Source organism: Etheostoma cragini, chromosome 5 (genome assembly GCF_013103735.1).
Source record: "Etheostoma cragini isolate CJK2018 chromosome 5, CSU_Ecrag_1.0, whole genome shotgun sequence".
NCBI lineage: Eukaryota > Metazoa > Chordata > Actinopteri > Perciformes > Percidae > Etheostoma > Etheostoma cragini.
Window position 1 is genome coordinate 15,857,246 of NC_048411.1, and position 22,326 is coordinate 15,879,571.

Sequence of the window (22,326 nt, forward strand, 5' to 3'; positions counted from 1 at the left end):
ATCAAACTTCATTAAGTTTTTGTTTCCAGCTGAAATGTGCCTGTGGCAACGTGGTCTATATTGATAACGTTTCACTTCCGGGATTGCTTCCCGTGCCGCTGGATATTCCGCCGGATATCCCTTATTTTATCCGGATGCTTGTCACCTTAGACTTTCTTTGTGTTGGATTTTTAATGGCCGGCCAACTTATGAGGAATATGGTTAACCGCTCCTCAGATCTCTGCAGGGTAACTCCAGACAGCTACCTAGACTGTCCAATCTGAGTTTTCTGTTCTGACTAAAACAACTTTTAAACGTACAGATTTTCCACCAAAACAAGTTCCTTTCTGAGGCTATTTTGAGTGAGAGGCACTGTTGCTCTGTCCACTGCCCAATAAGTTTGTGATTGGTTGAAACAAATGCCAATAAACCAGAGCACGTTTTTCTTCCCTCCGGGAAGGCTTTGTTTACTAGGCAGACCCTCTTCCCAAGCGCCGTGTAAGAAGGTCTGGCAACTAGTCTCAAAAAACATCTGATCAGATTCACAATGCTGTTTACTTACTATTTATTCAGAAACTTACCAATTTAAGTCATAATTTCACCAATTTAGACTTTTGTAATCTTGTTTAATGAGAGAGTTCTAGAATTAAATTTAAAAAAGGTAGCTCCAGCTGTTCCTGTTGAGGAAAAGTTTGTGTACAACTGCTTGTGTATGGACATTTAACATTTGAAAGGTTTGGCTTCTTATGATAAGTAAAAAAAAGGGTTATATTGGAGAATGTTATGGGGCATAAGGTACAGTATCAAAAAGTGGAATATTTTAATATTGTACCAAGAAGACACTAATATCATGTCAAACAATACCACAGAAGCCTGTATTGATACACAAATGGCACAGAGTTTGACCAAAGAAACTGAGACAGAATTACTCCTTTAATGTATTTATGCAGATATGTTTTATTCCCCCCCACCCCCAACACCTCATCCACACTCAATCCCACAGGCTCCCTGAGGGGACATTTAGAGTTCAGCCACAATCCATGACCGGTGGAGAGAACACACCCATCCTCTATGGGGATGCAAATCCTCATCAAAAAGACAAAGAGTAAAAGATGGAGTAGACAGACAGGTAGAGAGACAGAGCGATGAAGGGAGGCCATGACCAACCCCCACACACCCATTTACGTCTCCCCACACCCCCATCAGCCCGCAGGTGGAAGGACGGGGATGAGGAGGAGAAGAAAATGAGGGACGAACAGAGAAGAAAAAACTGGAAGGACAGAGTTGGCCTTCATAAAACAACCCCCCGCCCTGCCTGTGATTGACATCTTGTCACTGTGACATCTTCCTCCCATCTCTGTCACACTCAACAGTGGCACACAAACACACAGATGAATCAGCCCCGGCATAGGCTTATGCCTTGCTGTCATCTTTGCATCGTGTCACCTTTCATCAGTGCTCCATATAACATTTCACACAAAGCGTCTGCCGAGCAGCCACGCAGTTCAGGGGACATTTAATCAAATGCCTGTGAAATGCTCAAACACAAACCAAATGCTAACAACTTCCTCCCAATTCCCACTCCTGTTCATCAACTCTGGATCACTGTCTGTCAACATTCTCTCTCAAAGTTTGCTCTCTGCCCATCCCACACTTTACAGCAGCTCCTTATCTCACTTCCTGTCCAGGTTGTGTCCTTTCTCTTTACCTTAGAGCAGTGCACTGGAGTGGGTGGGGTGTGTGTGTGTGTGTGTGTGTGTGTGTGTGTGTGTGTGTGTGTGTGTGTGTATGTGGGTGGGTGGTGAAGTGCCACCACTTCAGCGGAGGTCACCATGTCCTCCTCTCATCCACCCATCTTGCGGCCACCTCAGGCCCATTAAGAGCCATTAGTGTGTGTGCTCCTTTGCCATCATAATGCATAAATCTCTTTCTCTCCTTTTCCCTCTCTCCCTCTGTCCCTCTCTACTTCTGGGAAACAGTAATTAGGGATGAAGGAAAGGTTACGGTGAGAAATAGTACAGCTAAGGCAGTTGTCACTAAGTGTATTACACCATGTAGCATATAGTCTAGCTCTGCTATCAGCTGCATTCAAAGTAGTTTGCAGTAGAAAGTCATCTGTACTCATTCACGCGAATACATGCAGCACACGTGCAAGTGTACAGGGGCAATCACACACACACACACACACACACACACACACACACACAGAGTTACAATGCAAAACAGCGAGAATAAGAGAGACGTTAATGGGCTCAGCGCTAGCACTCAGGTGTCTATTATTTGCTTCCTTCAATGGACACAGATTGAGATGAGGAAAAAACACCTGCCAAATACAACACAGTGACCTCCTTGTGACCACATCAGGTGTGGCATGTGTATGTGGGTGTTCATGTGTGTGACAACGTGCAGAATTTAAAATCTGCAATGTCTTCCTAGAGATTTAGGTTATTAAACTGAGTGTGCATGCATGTAGGTGTATGTTTTGTAGGTGTGTGTTTTGATTTGTTTGTTTTTCCAATATCCACACTGCCTTAAAGTAACGTTGTGTGTGTTTTTTTCAGGATTGCTGAAGGCTGGCACGGGCAGAGGATTGCAATTGTTTTCTCTTCCTCATTCTCACATGAGAAGGTTTCTTCTCTTTAAAGCTGTGATGATGACAGCATGGTACTCGTATTGCTCCGCCAACCCCCATCTTTTTATTAGATATCTGACGCAGGAAGGTACTGTTTTTGCATGTGTCTGTTTGTGTGTGCCGGTTTGTGATTAGCAGTTGTGGATGCTTTGTGCAGGCTTGCATTGGACAGCAGATTTCAGGCTGATAATACCAGTAAAAATGTGCCCGAGCGTAATAACATACACCTACACATGCACACACATCCGCACGCTGGGCAGATTAGCGGCTTTGAGCAGCACTGTTATGTATTAGTGGTGGTACTTGGTCTTATCTGTGGTCTTTGATAAGGTACATCTTTATTAAATTCTCTAACTGAAAGACGGCCAGTCTGGGGAAAAGGAATATGTTAATAGGTAGAGACCATTCAAGTCTTTAAACCGACCTTACTGTGCCCCTCAATAAGCAACCCCCCCCCCAACCTTCCTCCACCCTCTATCGCTCCATCCCTTCATCGAATGGGAGGGCCACAGTGGCGTCAGACAAAGAGTTGAGGTTGCCGAGAGAGCGAGAGAGAGAAGGAGGCAGGAAAAGAGGCAGGCGAAGGACGGAAAATGTCTCGCCTTCAGCCGAGCAGAAAAACGAGGTCTGCACAAGTTGTGAGAGAGGTGAAATGGCTTTCTCTTTTCATTTTACACGCCTTCCCTTCCTGGTGCAACCCTCATCCTTTACCACTCGCCCCCTATTACACACACTCACAAAAACACACACTCGCGCTTCCTGCCCTCACTTTGTGGCTCTGAGGAGAAGCACACTGTCTGTATGTCTCAGTCCTAGAGCTCCCCCCTCTGATCTTGGGTGGGTGCTGCAGTGCGATGCAGACTGGTCAACCTCCTGTGGCTAGCCAATAAGGCACCGCCACGGCTATGTAGGTCGTGACACCTGTGTTTGGCCTGTGGAGCCTCGCTGCTGGTGCCCATGCACACACCGAAAGCCGCAAACACGCACCGCTTAGACGTACCTTTAACTGAAATTAGAACACATTCTATTCTTCTGATATCCCAAAACTTAGACAACTACTTACGGTTCTGTACAGTAAACACACATGCACAGTGTACCCGTACATAAAAGCACATGAAAAAAAATGTGCACCAACAACTGTCAATTAAATCTCATTGTGGTTACACAAATATTGTAGCTTTTTTGGTCTTTAATCCCTAAATTAAACTAAAAACATTTGTAGTAAAAAAATATCTTAAATTCTATATTAAAAGTCATGACTCAAAGCAAATATGGCTGCTGCATTGAGTGCTAAATGCTTATTGTGTTGATGTGCAGACATTGTCCCATGTCAAAGCTGTCAGTGAACAAAACCTTTTGAAAGTGTGTGTGAGCATGTGTGTGAGTGTCTCTTTTGTAGCATGGAGTGAAGATTACAGGGTGTTAGGGGTTAACTAGGCTAAGACAAAGACATAGGCTGAATCCATTGTGTTGAGTGGAGGGCCTCTGGGGCAGATGGGGCCTTAGGGCTCTCTCTTTCTCACTCTCTCTCTAATACTGAGCTCAAATCACTGACAACAGGCCAAGCCATTTTACACACAAATAAGTGAGCCCATATGAATTAATCATAAATGAACAACTCACTGCAGGATGCTGCTGCAAAAACTGCACAAAACTGGTGGCGTGAATCAGAGCAACAGAAACTAACCAGCAATGTGAGCCTCTATCATTTCCAAACAGTAAGTCCAAACTTGTCAAACCCCTTTGTGAATCTAATTGTCTCCCCCTTCACCCACTCCTCTGCTTTGTTTTTTATAAAAAATGTGAATCCGTTGTACATTTACAACAATCAGAAGTCTGTTGATAAATGTGTGATGTTGTTGTTTGACATGTCAGTCCAACTCATGACACAAAAGAAACCACACTTGTCTTTTTAACTTCGACACACAACACACGTCACACAGAGGAAAGGAAGAAGCCGCAACGTCAGTTTTATGGAAGATCTGCAATGCAGGAGTACTGCCTGTTTGTGAAGGAAAATATGAAGAATGTGGACACAGATTTTGAGTACTCTTGAACAATTAAGGTAACTTTGGCATACAGGTGAATGTGGAGTTGCATTTTCTTTCTTTTATTTTCAAAGTTTCAATAAAAAAATAAATTCTTTCAGTTCCGCTTCCACACATAGGGTACTGTCCTCTCAAAAGTATTCACACAGCATAATCTTATCCTAAACTCACACACACACACACACACACACACACAACACAAGGCAACTCTTACACTAAAACTAACTCACGTATCTCTGCATGATCTGGTGTCTCTCCTGCGGGTCGTCCAGCATGTTGACTGACAGGTCTGAGATGGAAACTGCGGCAGAAGCAGTGAGTGTAACCAGCAGCACCAGCACACCTTCACCTTCCTCCAGAGGCAGGTCCAGCTTGTGTGTGTGTTCTTTACTGAGATGCGACAGGTTGATGGTACACCTTAAGTGCACACACAGACACACAAATGACAAACAAAATCAGAACAGAATTACAGATTCAGAGTACTGTACATTTTGTGGGAAAGCCGACTGTGCTGAAACACAGGCTGGTAAAAGAGGAAGCTAAGCAAAGACACAGACAATAAAGACTAACCTTCAAGAAATGCTAGTGCAGACATTTTTGGAGCTGAAGTTTGCAATACATCTGATATTCCTCTTCAGAAAATAAAGGGTATACTAGACACCCCATCTCATTCAAAAGACTGAAGACATAGCTTCATACATAGCACATTGCACTGCATCATATCAACAGCTAAGAAGTGCTTAACAGACATTAGCATTTTAAATAAAATGAAATAACGTCATTGTGCAACCTTTTTCTTTAAGACCTACCCTGTTTGGATAAGTCCTAAAAGTTATATATGCATGATAGTGGAAAGCTGCGCCTGTTCTACATATATATCCTAACAAAATATTGAAAAGCAGTATTTACAGAAATACTGTAAACCACTGTACCTGCCCATGAAGTCATCCTTCTTGCCAGCATCCTTGTCCCAGACCGTAATGTCCACGTAGCCTCCCTGTTCCTCATACATGTGGAAGTCAAACTGCTCTCTCCACTGGGGGTTCAGCGTTTTGGAAATTGTCTGAGTTAACAACAGAAAAAAATACATTGTTTGTCCATAAGTGCTTGTACATGTATTATGGAAGGTTATCTTCCAGCAATGTTTCAATAAGCATTACTTAATCTGACTTTAATATTAATTGCATAACTGAAAGCAACAGTCCCAATAGTTCTACTGTGTGCTGGATATGAAAAGAAATAAAATCTTTTCTAACTATAAAAATGTTCCTTTCTTACTTTCATTACTGGGACACATCTAAAGGGCCTCATTATGGAGGTAACAGCCAAAATAAATATTGTCAAAGGAGTGCGTTTACCTTGCTCTTGTACTTCTGATGCCCCATCCTGAATTTGACGTAAGGGTCGCTGAGGCCGTTGGCATCCATGGGCTGGAGGTTGCATCCTTCTATAAGACTGATGCTGACTATACCTCGCCACAGCTGGGCTTTTCTGTGCACATCTGACAGACGCATGCTCTGGTACTGCAACAGGCACACACGCGCATTCATTCAAAGAAGCATTTACACAATCATGTGTGCATATTTACATACACAGGCATGTTACACAATCACCCACAACATTAACACACGTACGCATTAATTAAATTCAAGACAGGATTATGTCTTGTGTACACTTTGTCAACGGGAAAATAACCAATTACAAACACATCAAGACAACTCAGAGAGCTGCAGGCAAAACACACAAGATGAGACTTAAAACACATAATGAGATAATTCAACACAATCCTGTGCCCCTTTCAAATCCTGAAAAATGTCTTGGGAATGATGTATGTTCTTTAACCTCTGAATGTTGGGTGAGAATATACTGTGGACAAAAGACCTTCCAGTGTGCACAACATTGTATGTCATTGCACCAGTCTGGCCTTTTTTTTGTACAAATTCTTAATTAAATAATAAAAAAATAAATAGTTGATTGATTTGTAGACTTTTGTAGTCTTATCCAAACCGGCAGACCACTGAGATGCTGCTCCAGTGTAACTTAATTGGTGCATTTCTTATGCCATATGGCTATTGTAAGTTGACAGCGCTGCAAATTCAGATTGATGATTCTCCATATTTTAAGTCTGTTTTTTTTTTTCTCAGCACTTGCAGACCTATTTAACCTCTCTTTGAATTGTGTCAGTATACTTCACTAAAACAAAGAGCAGGGTATTTATTTGTCAAACAAATGCAACCCTTTCTTTCTCTCTCTGCCTTTCCCTCTCCTCCTTCCTCGTTAGGGAGAATTTATTAGCATAGCTTTTGTTTTGCGGGTGAATTTCATTAAACTCTGAACAAACCCTGCCTCGCAAGCGCAGGCCTTTGATCTGGAGTCGGAGCCTCTTAATTTCCATTCTCCAGACATTAAACAATGTGAATGGCTCCCTGCAATACAGCCAACCGCCCATACTAAAACTCCCACATCTTTCATTCCTCCTGTTCACTTGCTGCTAACACATTGTATGCTAATGATGAGAGGTCGCTGTTATGTCCTACTCGAGCACAATCCTAATTGTTTCCTTGTTTTGGTGCTCCATATTTCTTGTTACAGAAAACCATGGGCTATTTGGATTGGGAATCCACATCCCTCTGCCAGAGCACAGCAGGAGAGAGAAAGTGCACAGAGTTGTTTGGGGTCTCAACGTCTTCTAAGAGATACTAACATTCAGTACAGAACTAATACAACTTTCAGAGTCAGAGAGACCTGGATTTAATATGCATCTGACTCATAATCATTATCTCAAACTACTTCTTGAATAGTTTGCATCTTCTGCTGTGGGTTCTACACTCATAGATTCATTAAAAAGAAATGAGTGTAAAAATAACCGTGTGCTTGAATGCAGTTGAGCATGAAGGCACTCAGAAGAAACGCCTTTTTTGGTTGGGTAGCACAGTAGCTAGTTAGTTTGTGTTTGAGCTAATTCCCGAGTCACAGGCAGGGTGGCCCAGTTTGAAAGCTTCAAAGACTTGGTTTGGGGAGGCACGATACAGCAGGACGTCTGCCCAGCTCTGACCAACACACTTCAAATGTGTATCTGTGTCTCTTGGTATGCTTTTTCACTGTTACACTGTAATTAAAGAAACATGGAGTGTATCTAGCTACAATTTATGGGGATTGACTAAAAGAAAAAACTAAGTTTCCAGTTTAAGCCCATTTCTTTCTTAATGACAACCTTTGGCCATAAAGAGAAAAGTTTACAAAGCACCTTGATAAAAGTGACACATGGGCAAACAAAGCTGTTAATAAACCCAGTTTTGTTCACAAATTAGTCCATTATTAATACTACTGTATTTGACCGGAAATAAGGTAAGTGCCCCATGCATGAGCAAATAAACAAAAGGCAGAACTTTGACCACCATGCTATCTGTAAACATAAAGTATGTATGGCAAGATGAGAACAAAAAAATAATGTAAACATTGAAGTTTTGCGCTTGATGCAAAGGGGTTTACGAGTGTCCTATAATCAGCCCTCACAGTCAACAATCAACAAACTTTCTTATTTCACAGTTGATTTACTGTACGTGAATCATTTCAAACCCCTAAAACAAATCATTTGCTTTACTTTCCCACACAGCAGCTGCAATACCCTTGCAAATCAATGGGAGGAGAAGCACATATATATCACTGCATAATTTAACAGCTTAAAGGACAAAAAAGTTAAATTTAGTTCATAAGTATAAAATGAAAATATTTAAAAACCACTTATAACAATGCCAGTAAGTGTAGTGCATTACTTATTCCCTTGGTGTATATTTATATTACTTATGAATTGTTTTCACAAATGTAAATGCAGATGACCATTAGGTTTAATCACTTTTCAAAATAAGGTTGTGGGTATATAGCATATAGTGGGTGGTATATTGCAGCGTGTGGAAAATAAGCTAGTGACAATGAGAACTAAAGAACTGATGAGAAAGAAACAGAAAGAAAAACTGCCAATACCACTGTGGAAGGAAAAGGACGGAGGGAGGGAGGGAAAGGGCAGGGAGACTCCATCCATGTACCAGGACACAAGTGAAAAGTGCAGGATAGCTGAGGTGCAGTACAGTGGGGAGTTGTGTGGGTGGGGGAGTTACATGCTGTTTTAGTTTACCTTACTAGATCTTTTCCAGTTCCTTCTCAAAAGCATGGTCTGTAAATGAGACAAAGCTGTTACAGAGCGCCTCCTACTGTCTCCCCCTTAGAGCTACAGGGTCAGAGGTTAAAGGGCATGGCGTATATGAAAATGTTAGTCTTGGCCTGGTGCAGGGGGGATGCTGTCTTCATGCAAGTAAGTTAAGTAAGCAGGGAGTGTATAGGAAGCGATCTCATTTATCATATGGTGTTAAGAAGTATTTGTATACGCAGACATGCACTCATCATACACACACACAAACACACACAAACACACACGCACACACATACATATTGACATAAATGTAAACAGTAGCTGCAGTTTGTGCACCTCATACAGTCTCATACAGTACAGTACAGTAAAGTAACCATTTTTAAACTTGATACTTTCACATATGTCATTTCCATTTCTAGACCCAAAGAAAGAAAGGAACCAATGGCTGCTTCCTTGTCGGGTTTGCTTAGGTTTGACTACTTTTATAGGGTCCAATGATGGAGAATCATTTGAAAAGACAGTTCAACATTAATTTTACAAGAGTAAATAATGTTTTCTATTGGCAAGGCATAAAAGGAAGGATTACAGATATCTAAAAAAATACTTCTTCTTGAAGCATGTCTCAAACTTGCGGCTTTCTTCTGCCTATTTAAGTTTAAAGTAATCATCAATGTCAAATCAAAAAATTTAAAATCTAAAAATAAATCACATGAGGACTATTTACAGTACATATGCACAAACAAACTCACACAATTCCCTCATGTCAACACTCATGACCTTGAAATAGTATAGAATTATCACGTAGATAAACACTGTTGCACTGCATGATTACTAAGAAGTTCTGTATTTTCCTTTACCCTTTGATACCAGTAGATGGCCACAGAGAGAGTGATCCAGAAAGTACTAGTGTAACCTTGTACTCATTTTCTTCACAGTTGGAGAAATCCAAAATGATGCTTAACCTAAATAGAGTTTATTTGTTCTGTCAAATGTGGACTCTCTGAACTACAGTACTAAATAAGCAGCAGAATTAAGACATCAGATCAAAAGGAATAAAATATTTCCCCCATGACTGCCTTGTTCCGGATCGAGCATGCAGGGGTCCAATTAAGCAAACAAATACTTGAACAGAAATAAATGCAACTCTGAAACATTGAGCACGTCCGCAGAGGCACGAGCCAACATAATTAGGAAAGAAAATCCAGTGCTCTTTGAACATGGAACTTTTCCACAGAACATATTAATTACACTTGTGTTTATGCATATGTATTTGCTGAGTTGAAGAGTTTCCAGTAACTGAGGCTGAATGAAGCCTGTACATTCCAGTTCAATACAGCCTGCCTGGGCTTTCTGATGTATGGAGAAACACTTCACTGACCTGGAATAACTCTGTTGCTGGACTGAATATTATAACACTTTTTACATTGACTTGAGGAGGAAATGTGTGTGCAGAAAGAAAGAGAGATGAATGTACATAGTTTTCTTACAGCATCCCTAACGTCTCCCTCCTTTGGTGACAGAGTGACAGCTAGTTCCAGGCTGCCCAGGTTATTTTCAGGGTACTGTGGGTCCTTCAGGTCCAGCGTCACATCCAGTGTCCTACGGGAAGGGACAGTAAACCACATACAAATGCATACAGTAAGTTCTTACATAAATACTTTACATTCATATGCATTGAGTTCATGGATTCTACATGTACAGTATATTAATGAATGCGTGCATTAGACTAGCACTATCCATCTTACAATCGACGTAAGAGTCCTGGATACACATATTTAATCACTTCAAGTCTGACTAAATGGAGGTGTAGAGATAAGCTGCAAAGCAAGCTGACTACTGCAGTTTGCTTCCTTCCTCTCTCCCTTCTAGCTGCCATTGTTACGGTTAGAGTTAGTTACAATGACAACAAAAAAATCAACCTTACCAACAATCTTGAACCAAGTAAAAGGAAGGTAATTAGTAAGGGGATAGCAAGGCAGGTAATTAATTTTTTTTTTAGAAGAACATCATTTAACAAGGGTATTTGTGCACTTAACTCCGTTAAGACTTGCTCTTGACAATAAGCCAAATGTAAACAAAATGGGCACCCTCAACCAAAACTCAAGACACAAGATTGTAACCTGCTACCACTCACACACAAGTTGACTGGCAGTTATTTGTAAGCAGCCGCTAGTACAAGTCTGAATGTTTTCTGTTGCTGTCAGTAAGTTCTGATGAGCAGTGATGATCTCAACTTTGGAATAAGACATTTTATTGGAAATAGACAGAGTAAGGTTGTTATTTTTAAATGTGAATAATAAAAATTTGACTAAATCATAACTATATGATGTATAAACCCTCTACACACCCATCCACACAGGTGTTTCCACTTAAGTCAACATTCAAGTCATCACACTTTGACATGCCACAGTAGGAAAAAAAAGAAAAAAAAAGAATGATGGCTGAAATCCATTTAGCTGCTTTGGTTGCACGCTGGCTAACTGTCCCACAGTCATGGCTTACTGGAACGCTTGACTATACTGTAGCCATCACTGTTGTTAAAAATAAGACTTTTCCTGCGATCATGTCCAAATGTCTGCTGTGACAAAAGTCTAATCCCAGCATAACTGACCCAACTTCCACCGGACAGGAGGTGTAATCTGCCACAGTATTTAAAAACCCCTGCGTGGGTGTGCAAAAAAAAAAAAAGATGAAGAAAAATTCATGCAGGAAAATTGGAAACCTACTGCAAAGTGTTTGATGACACAAAAGAGGTGAAGAAAATGGTGTTTACTTATGATACAATGGTTACACTTAAAGAGACGGCAGTATTTCTACTTAGCAGAAACTAAATTATATTAAATTCCTCTTCACATACTTGAATGTAGCCCTGTTTTGCTTCATGAGGTTAGAGGGAACATACTAAAAACGCCACCAGAGGGAGACAACAGGCTCTATATGACCAAAATGACTGCGTTTAAAGCACGGAAGGATAGGACCCTTACCCTCAACCTCACCATCTGTTGTATCTTGACAAATCAGAATCTTTGAACATGCTGATTGCTCAGTGAATTCAGCTACCAATACAGTACTCCAAATACAAATCGGTGGAGAAGTGAGTACAGGAGGGCAAGAGATTTGGGGTATTTAGGTGTTAGGTGTAAAGAAGAGAAAGAGTAATACAAAAAGAGAAGACAAAAGAGACAAAGAGACCTCTGATGTTCCAATGACTCCAGGTGGAGGTATGCTGAGCCCATGAAATCATCCTGAAGTCCAAAGTCATAGTCAAAAACCTACAAGGAGAAATTATACAGCAACTGTCAGCGGAGTACCCTCAACACCACATTGCAAATGTTGTCTGTCGAAATAGTGACTGAGTTCACGTCCATTGGGAATTAATCGTCACCCAAAATAAAACAGCAATTTATATATTATGGCAGGATGACATTTAAGGTCCAGGAGGTATCTGCTGTACCTTGACGTATAGCGGGTCCTTCAGGGTTTCCACCAGAAGACTTACTCTCTCGTCCCACACCGGGTTTAGGTTCTTATGGATGGTCTTACTTCTGAACACCTCCTTTCCTGCAACCTTAAACTTCACATATGGGTCACTGGTCCCTAAAGCGAAAGGCAGCAAACAGAGAAATACCGTTAGGTACTGTGATTAAGCAGAGTAACATCATAATTAAGGGTAGATGCTGCCTATCTAAATATTTATAAGATAAAGTGTAACATTTAAAGTGTAAGCATCTCTCCTTATTCAACATATATCATTAGTCAAATTGTTTTATACACAATAAATATTGTGATGAAATAGCCACTGACATCAGTGTCAAAGTATTCAAATTAACCTTGTCTGCAATATTTTTATAATTCTAAACAGGATTTGAAAAAAAAGAAAAAACTATTTTTTGAGATGTTAAATAATTACATTTCGAAATACATAAAGCATGTGTCTGCACGGTTTATATATACATATATTTTTCTTTTTTGGGAGGGCTTTTCCGCATTTTGATAGGACGGCTAGGTGAGAAAGGGTGGGGGGGAGAGAAGATATGGAGGAAATGGTCATATCCGATTCAAACCTTGGATCTCTGCATCAAGGCATAAACCTTTCAGTATATGTGCGCCTGCTCTACCCACTGATCCAACCCGGCCACTTATGCATATACAGTATGTCATACCATGCAGTAATTGTTTTATATTTTCTCTGGTACTGTCAGAAGAAAATCCATCTTTTTATTTTTACACATAGACACACAAAGTTGGTTGTACAAGCTGCTCTGAAGGCTGGGTGCTTAGATGCACACGTCCCATACAGTGTCTCTATTTGACCACTAGGTGGCAACATTGATTTATATTTGTGTTATTTTGTAGAAGTGCCAGGTAAGTTTGATGAGATAAATGTAAAATGTAAAACAAATATTAATTTTAAAATGTATAAAAAAAAGAAAAAAATTCATTGGGCTTGCATTTTTACAAACCTAATCAGCACAAACTGATATTTTTTAAACATAAATGTAAACATATATACTTCGGCATAACGTATGTGCGCACACACACACACACACACACACACACAGAGTGTACTCAGTGAGATATATAACAAAACAAAGAAGCTAGAGAGTCTATAATTTATTGCCTCTATAAATTCACAATTTCTTAGGATGACCAATAGGAAAAAAATATGATATCATTATAAATCTTCACGTTATTGACCTGACAGATGGGCCTCCTCCTGTCCATCCAATTTCTGCTTTATTCTAACTTCCATAAACTTCAGAACAATTGGTTTGACAAACAAAGAAAAACTGAGACTGAGAGACCAGACAGAAACACACCATAAAAGCAAAGAGAAAGGTCAATTACATGAACACAGAGCCTGTGAAGTAAACTAAATTACATTAAATAGTCTCAATAACTTTCAGTCCAGAGGATACATTACAATGCAGGATCAGGCTTGGCAGTCTGTTGACGTCCTGATTCAGATAACAAAAAGTGGCCAAAGGGACCTGATCACGACAGACATTCCACATACATATTGTACATTCAAACTACATTGGGCAGCTTATGGCTTATTGTCTTTTATTTGCAGTCTTTTTATGAAAATTGCAGTTCTCAGTGTGGTGCAGAGAGACTAGACAGAGAATATTTCAAAAGAGTGCCATAGATATGTTACATGGGCAGATGAGACACTCAAAAAACAACACAAGATATACTGTACATTAACAGAGGGTTGGCCAACCTTTCAGGATGCCAAAAATGCTTAATGTAAACATTTTAGCATATATGTGATGAATACAATTCAAAATATTAATAAATACTAACGTACATGCAAGTCACATGAAGAGTAAGCATATTTTCTCTGAAAACACAAGTAGACTAGGGTTGCACAAAATCGACTAAATGTAATATTGTGATATTGATTATGAATATTGTGATATCTTATATCAATATTTGTAAACATGTAAATCAATTTTGATGTGTTTCCCATAGCTTTTGTGATTTTACACAACAAATGGAACACAATGTTTATTTCGACTGTTAAAGAGGACATGTCTTATTGGTTGTACAGTAAGAAATAAATAAATAAATAAAGAGAAAACAGGACAACTTTTTTTCCGCTTCTCTGATTTCTTTTGTTTGGTTATCGCAATCTATTTCTTCAGTTGCTGTCACTCTGTTGAAATACGCACACATGTGGTGCGCGCCATAGGGTTTGTCACACAGTGCACCCGTGCGCTGACGTGCACTAACGTGCATGTCAGGTAACTGGCCAATGAACCGGTGATCGTTATAGTGTTTCAAGCGGGCTCTGAATCGAACACAACTAAACCACACAGCCAACGAACGGGACGCATTGCCCCACAAAATTAACAAAATATTGCATAATTATTGCGACACTTTCGATATATTGCGATAACGGTATTGTCAATATATCTTGCAACCCTACTAGGGACACCCTGAGCACAAGGCGGCACATAAACAAAAAGTTATTATACATAATATTGTCAATCAATGCAATCAAATGTTACTTACTGAATATCATTTTACATTTACAATCAAGGAAACACACAAGAAATTTGTAAGAAGTGCCTGGAGATTCAGAGATGCTATGCCATTTGTTCATTGGCTGTACATGGCTGGCTGTTCAACTCCACTACATGTATGAACAACTTGGTTCAACACTGATACTCAGGTCATGGTATGACAGCAAAATACATCAAAAAGGTTACTACCTTTAAAAAAGGACAACAATAACATGAGCTATGCTTTCTCTTTACTTCTGCCATTCTTCCCTCCATCTTTGGCATCCACAAATGTCAGTCCCTTTTTATCCCACACTGCTAACCATAACTGCTTCCAGTGTTTAACACATCCAACTGTAACTTAAGCATGATGAGCAGCAACTGCCGGTGAAACATTACCCTGGACTGATCTGTTTGTGCTAAACATGTCTCAAATCCGTGTCATGTTATCATCCACTGTGACCAAAGTGATTACTCAGCCAATCGCAAGAGATAAGGGAATCCTATTACCAAACAATTCCCATTCTGTGTTCAAGGTTTATTTCTTTTGGGATAAATAGGAATTGAAGTGAACATATAAAATCTGCTGTACAGAACAATATATAGTGTATGTGGAAAAAGCACGTATATTGTTTACCTATTATAACATTTTGTTTTTAGTAGTGAGAATACTAGTGGCTAAAAAATAAATGGCTGAGCTATCTCAATGTCTGCACATCACGTTCATCGATAGATGGTGGTACTGTGCTTCTTGCTGCAGTTTACTAAGAAGAAGAAGAAGAAGAAGAAATTTCCAGTCAGTGCATAACGGCCGTGTGTGATTTGAGACAACACTACCCTGTTGAAATGTACAGATTACATATGAGTACATAGTGTATACAGTGTGTACAACCAAACTGAGACAAACCTCACTGTATGGCCCATCATTAGCAAGAAAACAAGTACAAAAACCTGACTCATATAATAACGTTTTACTGATGCTTAATAGAGGCAGTAAAAACTAAAGAGTGGCATTGGTTATTTTGTCATTTCAAGGGATGCGAGCAAGACACTATAGACACTATATATTATTATGTTGTTTACAGTGTTCAAATGCACAGTATTCTCAATCACAGCTCATTTGAGTCTGACAAAAGCGGGTCTTTAATAATAAACATTAAGAATGAAATCAGCTTTGCCGGAGTAAAAACTGCTGACATGATTCTCAGCTGACAGACAGCTTTGATGTGAGAACAGAAACATATGCACTTAAACCGCACTGCTGGGAAAAGATGTCCACTTCTTGAAATTAAAACACCCTAATGAACACCAGCAGAGATGTCAGAAACACGCCCTCACACACATACATCTTTTACACACTGTTGTCCTTGACATACCACTCTCCTGCTGCGAGAGGATGGGTGACAGGAAAAGAAAAAAAGAAAAAGGAGGTAAAAAGAGACATTTATAGCCTATACAGCAAATAAAGGCTAGAAATGTCTGAGAGGCTATTCCTGCATAGTATAACCGGCAGTAAATACAAAAGAAAAGGCTGAATTCAGTAAATACAAGCATGAAATAAATAACAAGCAACATATTTCCTATTATTAAGGTGATACTGAACTACTGTGAACTGATCTAATGACAAGACTAAAGACAAAATGGTCCCATACAGCATCACGTAGGCAAAAACTCCTTATCTCTAAAACTGCAGCAACTCCTTTTTTTCTGTCCATCTGTCTCTTTTTCTGTATCCCACTGGGTCGATATTCCCTAGACATACATCCCTGACACAGAGTCCCATCCTACAGTGCACTGCCAGCTTTATGGTGCCATAAACACACGCAACCTGAGAAGTTTGAAACGGAAAAGGTTGGTGTTGTAGGTGGGTGGTGGCTGGATATAAGTGAACGTTGGTAGAGCACAGAGGAGTGATTGCAGTGGTGCATTCTTGGCACTCAACCCTCATATGTGACATGTATATAATTTCTTTTATATATTTCCCACAGTTGGGCACAGTCCATTTAGAAAGAAAGTGATTGTATGTCCCACGTAGGGCCTGGTGCGTGGATAGATCAATAAGCAATAGGTACTATAAGATCAATAGGCTTCAGAATAAGGAATAATGGTTGATGAGCATGCCTAAACCCGGTTGGTGTTAAAGACAGTAGGGTTGATGGATTGGCACACCCCGGATGTTTGTCCTCCTTGCAGGCAGAAAGCTGTGAAATGGAATGTAAGTGCTGGGCAAGGGGAGACTGGGTATGAAAACTCAATGTGTTACACAATGATGAACTGACAAAGGTAGGTGCTGTCGGTGCGAAAGAGCAGCATGTGGAGAGCACAGAGTGGTTTTCTGTCTTTCTACAGTTGAGTGGCATTATTGATTAGGCATGTGGGCTAAATGTAAAATCCAGTTAACAAAAACGAATTGAAAAGCATAGAAGTAGGTTTTTAAAGATTCCACATTTGTTTAAAAGTATACGGCAGCAGTATAATATTTGCAATGTTTTAGAATCCAAGTATCCGAATACTCAGTTTTCAGAGATTCAACATACTACATTCAGCACTTCCCATCTGCACTTTCAGCTTTTTGTGTTGGGCTTTCGGAAACTGTCTTGAGGGGGGTAAGGGCAGGAAGAGGCACTGCTAAAACCAGGTTGTGAGATAGTAAAACTTGTTGACTTCCGTGGTTGAAAGTTCTACCACATACATTATTGTTTATTTTCACACTGTCTGAAGTGACAGTCAAAGGACAGCAGGTGTCATATGCTGTAGAAATTGTAAAGCATCTGGAGGCAAATTTGTGATATTGGGGTATATGAATGCAATTTAATTGATTAATCTGTTACAGGGGCTTATCTGTGAACCTCGGTCTTTACACCATAAATCCATTACATAAAAGACAGGGTTAACTCCCTAATCCTCCCTTCTGGAGTCACACCCTGGCTCCATAGGTGAGTAGGCAAGTGGGTGGGTGACAAGAAAGACAAAGAGATCTTAAGTGGTTCATTTCAAGGTGTTAAGTTGTTCACCTTTTATGACGCTATTAGAACCAACCACTAAACACTGTAACAGTAGCTAGGAGAAGAAATAATTATGTTTGTAAGAGGACCCAGTGGCGCACTCAGCAGCTAATTTTATCTTGGGTGTGGTGCATAAGTAGATCTAAAAGCACCTGACAGACTTGTTTTTGATAGCTGCTCTCTGTTTTCCTGATAGGCAGTTAAAAACATAATCCACCACACGTAAATCTCTACTGAACACCTAATGGGCAGCAGCCATTAAAGTACCGCTCGGTGTCTGTCTGCCAGTAAGCAAGGCTACCCTGTCAGACACCTGAGAACAGAACCAAATGCTTAGAAGCACAATATGTGATCCAAATGTAAACCGCAGCCTCCACTACCAAAACCTAATATCACACTTTAAACGGTCATTTAATACAACACTAACACACTATTTATTAGCATTTGAGCAAACATTTAAAATTGTGATTAAATAACACAAAATGCTAATCTTCAACCTATAACTCAGACTCTTCATTTACAGTTCAAGTAAAAATACCTCAAATGAATATTGTCAAACCATATGGGTCGAACATTACAAATTTATGCTTGATTTTACGTGCATGCAAATCCAGTCTCTCACTTTCTTTCAATAGTATTCTTTCTTATTTTCAAGTCCTGTGGTGCTGCAGAGATGTCCCGGCTTAAGTCATTCTATGCACTTGGTCCAGACCCTCGCATAAATCTCGTAATAATCACTTTAAAATGTTTTCAATGAAAATAAGAATAATGATGCAAACAGGATTATTCCATCTAATACTGGGATCATATGGTTGGCAATATCAGTCAAAAATAATCACAATAAGAAATGTTGTCCAGCCCAACTTGACATGACAAAAAAAAAAGGTAAAACGCAACAGCAACTTCTTCATGACCTCTTCCAAGAGAACTTGAAACTTTGACAATCTAAGACGCATTCAAATAAGCAAAAGCATATCCTTATTTCTTCTCTGAGTCCAGCATTAGAATGTCATACAGGTAAATAGCATGCTAACACATGACACATGACACTGGTAAACGTTGACACTTATTCCTGGGAAGTCTGTAATATTCCTGAACAAATCAAAGTGATCAGCTATATGTCTCCTCAGCCCGGAAGGCAGACAGGCCTATCGGTGCATTCCCACATTGCAAATGTACTAATATACAAAATCATATTTTACTGAAGTGTGTGCTAATAAAGTGCAGACACTTCTGTACCCTTCCTAACATACCAGCCGTTACCAATGGGAGGCAGTGTGTATCCATACACGCCGCCTGGCTTTGATCTGCAGCAGATTAATTGGTGCAATCTAATTGTGCCATTTATTTGCCAAATTTGGTTTGATCATCAATAAAATTATTTTCAATTTTTCTATCTCTTGAGTTTAATGGCAATTTTTAAATCTAGTTCTTCTGCTGCTCTCTTCTTTCCTCTCTATCTTGTCCTTCTTCAAACAACAACAACCTCCTTTAATTCCCTTATTCCTTTTCTCCCTTTCACTCCCCTTGAGCGATCTAATTTAATTACATAAAGCCTCATCACACTAATTTTCAGTTGATTTCTTTGCTGCCTTGGTGAAAGTTATGGCATCGACATAATCTAAGCGTATCATCCAACAGCTTGCTCACTCTTCAAGAAGCACAAGTTGTCTATAATATAACATTTACAACATCAACATGACAAAAACAATGCTGCATTCTACCGTAGTGTCCCACTTCACTGATGAAGCTTTTTCGAAAGACCGGGTAACGTAAATGTAAATACATTTGGTGAAATTAGACACCACTTGACATTGTGTAATAAGGCTAGGCAACAAATTCAATACTTGTTTTAGGCATCGACAACATTGCCTCTATAGTATTTTGAATATCAAAAAATGCCGCATAATTCAATACCAAATACCAAAAACTGCAATACTTATTGCCAGTTCCAGCAGTTAAAGCTGTGTCATTACGGGCTTAAAATACAGGAATGTGCATCAAAGTCTAATGGTCTCATATAAATGCCAGTGCTGCTCTGGGAGGAAACAGCGACCCAAGAGCCTGCAAGTATGCCTCCAAATGCTCCAGACAAACCCTGAGTCATAACTGAGGAGTGATTCAATTCCAGCTACAAGAAAGAAGTCATGACAGGAGATAAACTTTGTGCCTGCATAAGTGTTTATTAATGGGTGAGGCATTTTTTGCAGACAGACGCACTCACACATAAGTATTCCATTTTTGTCATTCCATTGACAAAAGCACCACTACTCTTTCTCTCTGCAAAAACAAAGGACAACAAAGACTCCTGTCTGTCTGAAACAGTACGAGGAAGAGCAGGCAGTTCTGAGATATGTATGCTGGGGATTAGAGACTTCTCCTGCAGTGAAAAAGGCATAATATGAAGATAAGGTCATGTTCAAACCCTGAACCACTTAACACGCTTTCCTGGTCAAGGCCTTTTTTAATAAGCTCATGAAAGGTGCTTGTTACTGACTGCAGTGTGAAAGACGATAATGATGATACTGGGTTGTGATTAGCCACACAATCTAAAATAAAGTCCGTTCTATTCTGTTATATGGCTTCCCACTGATGTGTGGAACAATTAATTACTGTGCTTCGCCTTTTTCTTCATTAATTTGTAGATGCTCATTACACATTCATGATCAATAGCTTTCAGTGTCAGCATAGGGAAGACAAACGGTCCTGAATTATTAACTGATCATATGAGCCGGTAATTACATTTCTACAGGGGACAGTGTGATATCATCTTCTTAAAATAAGTATCATACTCCATTAAAAAAAAGATTAACTCACTGCTTTAGATATTAAAGTAAGTTGCTGTAGTAAAATATGCCTTAAGTGGTATGCTTGTTACTTTAAAATTACTATAAAAAAGTCAGAATATTTCTTACGACACACATCTCAACGGTATTAAAAATGCATGAGTGAAAAAAAGCAGGGGTAGCTCTATGCACAATTAATCTGAGTTTTTAGAAAAAGAAAAAATAACTCAAGTTCTTAAATATGTCACATGATTTGAGCCGCAGTTAAACAATGTGGAGCTTAGACTCACTGACAATATTAGTCTTAAAATACAATGAATATGGATGAAAACTGCATGATGATCACATTATATATATATATATATATATATATATATATATATATATATATATATATATATATATATAATACAGTTTAAACAGAGATTGGTGCCTGAGATTGGTGCCTGACTTGTCAAACGACTGTTTGTTGCTGTACTTGCTTACTTTGCCGGTAACACATATGTTAAAACAGCATGGTTTTATGAAGCGGGATGTACAGAATGCATGGCACCTTTTTGGAGAAAAAAAACACCACTTCCGTATAGATTTAACTTTTTTGAAATATATAATTAGCCGTCAGAGCCTAGGAAAACACATTCGCTTGTCAGTTTGCAATATTAAACATCCAATACAATTAGTCTTTATGCATAAACCCTTGGCTGTAAAACCAGAAGTTCAAATACTGCATAAATCTTTAAACTACACTGCTCTCTGGGCTCCCTGCAAATGAAGAAAGACAAATTACCCCTGCAACTATCATAAGAAGAAACTGTACTCCAATAGAAGATAATCAAAAGTGGCAACATATTTACGTCAGTATTAACCTAAAATGAAATGGTCATTCTGAACATTTCCTTCCTCTTGGCATTTCACTGATATTGTGTGGAGGAGGACCCATTCAGAGTTGGCCAACACATTGCCTGTCAAAAGTCTTCCATTAAGAACCACACTATGAAGGAGGCTCACTGATGCTCGTCATAAGATGTGAGAACTGGAGAGGAGAACGTAGTAAAGCTGCCCATATAACCCTCAGTCATGCTTGAGCTACTGGCCTATGTGTAGTGTCAGCAGTGATGGATGGTTGCGGCTCTTGGTTTCCCATTATCCAGAATCCAATCTGCTCAAAAAGGCTGTAAAAGGCTACAAAGACAAGAAACTGCATCATGGGATGCCGACATATTGATTGGTAGCCTGCATCATGAAAATTTCACACAATCACACACATGCATGCCTCTGCCTCTGGCTGCTTTATGCTGAGGAGGAATTATTTTCTCAAATGTGCAAATAAAATGCAAAGTGTGAGATACCATAACAACAAGACCTCTTGCTTAATACAGCTGAGCCAAATGAGCAGAAACAAAATACAGCAGAGCACTGCACAGCTTGTGGAAGAATAGCATGGGAGGTGAGAACGCAACGAGGGGGACTTGAAATAAAACAAGAGACAACATGCCAACTGGGGTGCCGAGCTCTCCGTGTTTTACCACTTTCACATCTCAAGAAACTGTTGTACGGTAGGCGAGATAATTTAGACTCAGTGGTCTGAGAACTGAGACCATAGTGTAAACATCCACATTAAACATAGCATAAGTCCTTTAAATATTGTAATGACCTGAGTTAATGTGTCCCTGTCATTACGAGTTCATCAGTTAAGCAAATGTTTATATTTGTTAGTG

The 22,326-nt window shown here is 39.5% G+C and overlaps 1 protein-coding gene across 7 annotated transcripts in view; it reads right to left on the reverse strand.

Annotated features, from left to right (window-relative positions):
- Positions 1-22,326, reverse strand: part of mctp1a (multiple C2 domains, transmembrane 1a) — a 130,681-nt gene that overhangs the window by 56,975 nt on the left and 51,380 nt on the right. For 5 of the 7 annotated variants that reach the window (XM_034870956.1, XM_034870958.1, XM_034870962.1 and 2 more), the window contains exons 3-9: positions 12,264-12,406; positions 12,002-12,081; positions 10,297-10,408; positions 8,795-8,833; positions 6,018-6,182; positions 5,592-5,722; positions 4,890-5,076 (exon numbers count right to left, since the gene is read on the reverse strand). In XM_034870956.1, coding sequence (XP_034726847.1) covers positions 4,890-5,076; positions 5,592-5,722; positions 6,018-6,182; positions 8,795-8,833; positions 10,297-10,408; positions 12,002-12,081; positions 12,264-12,406 — 857 coding nt within the window. The remainder of the gene's footprint in view (positions 1-4,889; positions 5,077-5,591; positions 5,723-6,017; positions 6,183-8,794; positions 8,834-10,296; positions 10,409-12,001; positions 12,082-12,263; positions 12,407-22,326) is intronic. The other 2 variants (XM_034870957.1, XM_034870959.1) reach the window with 1 other exon arrangement.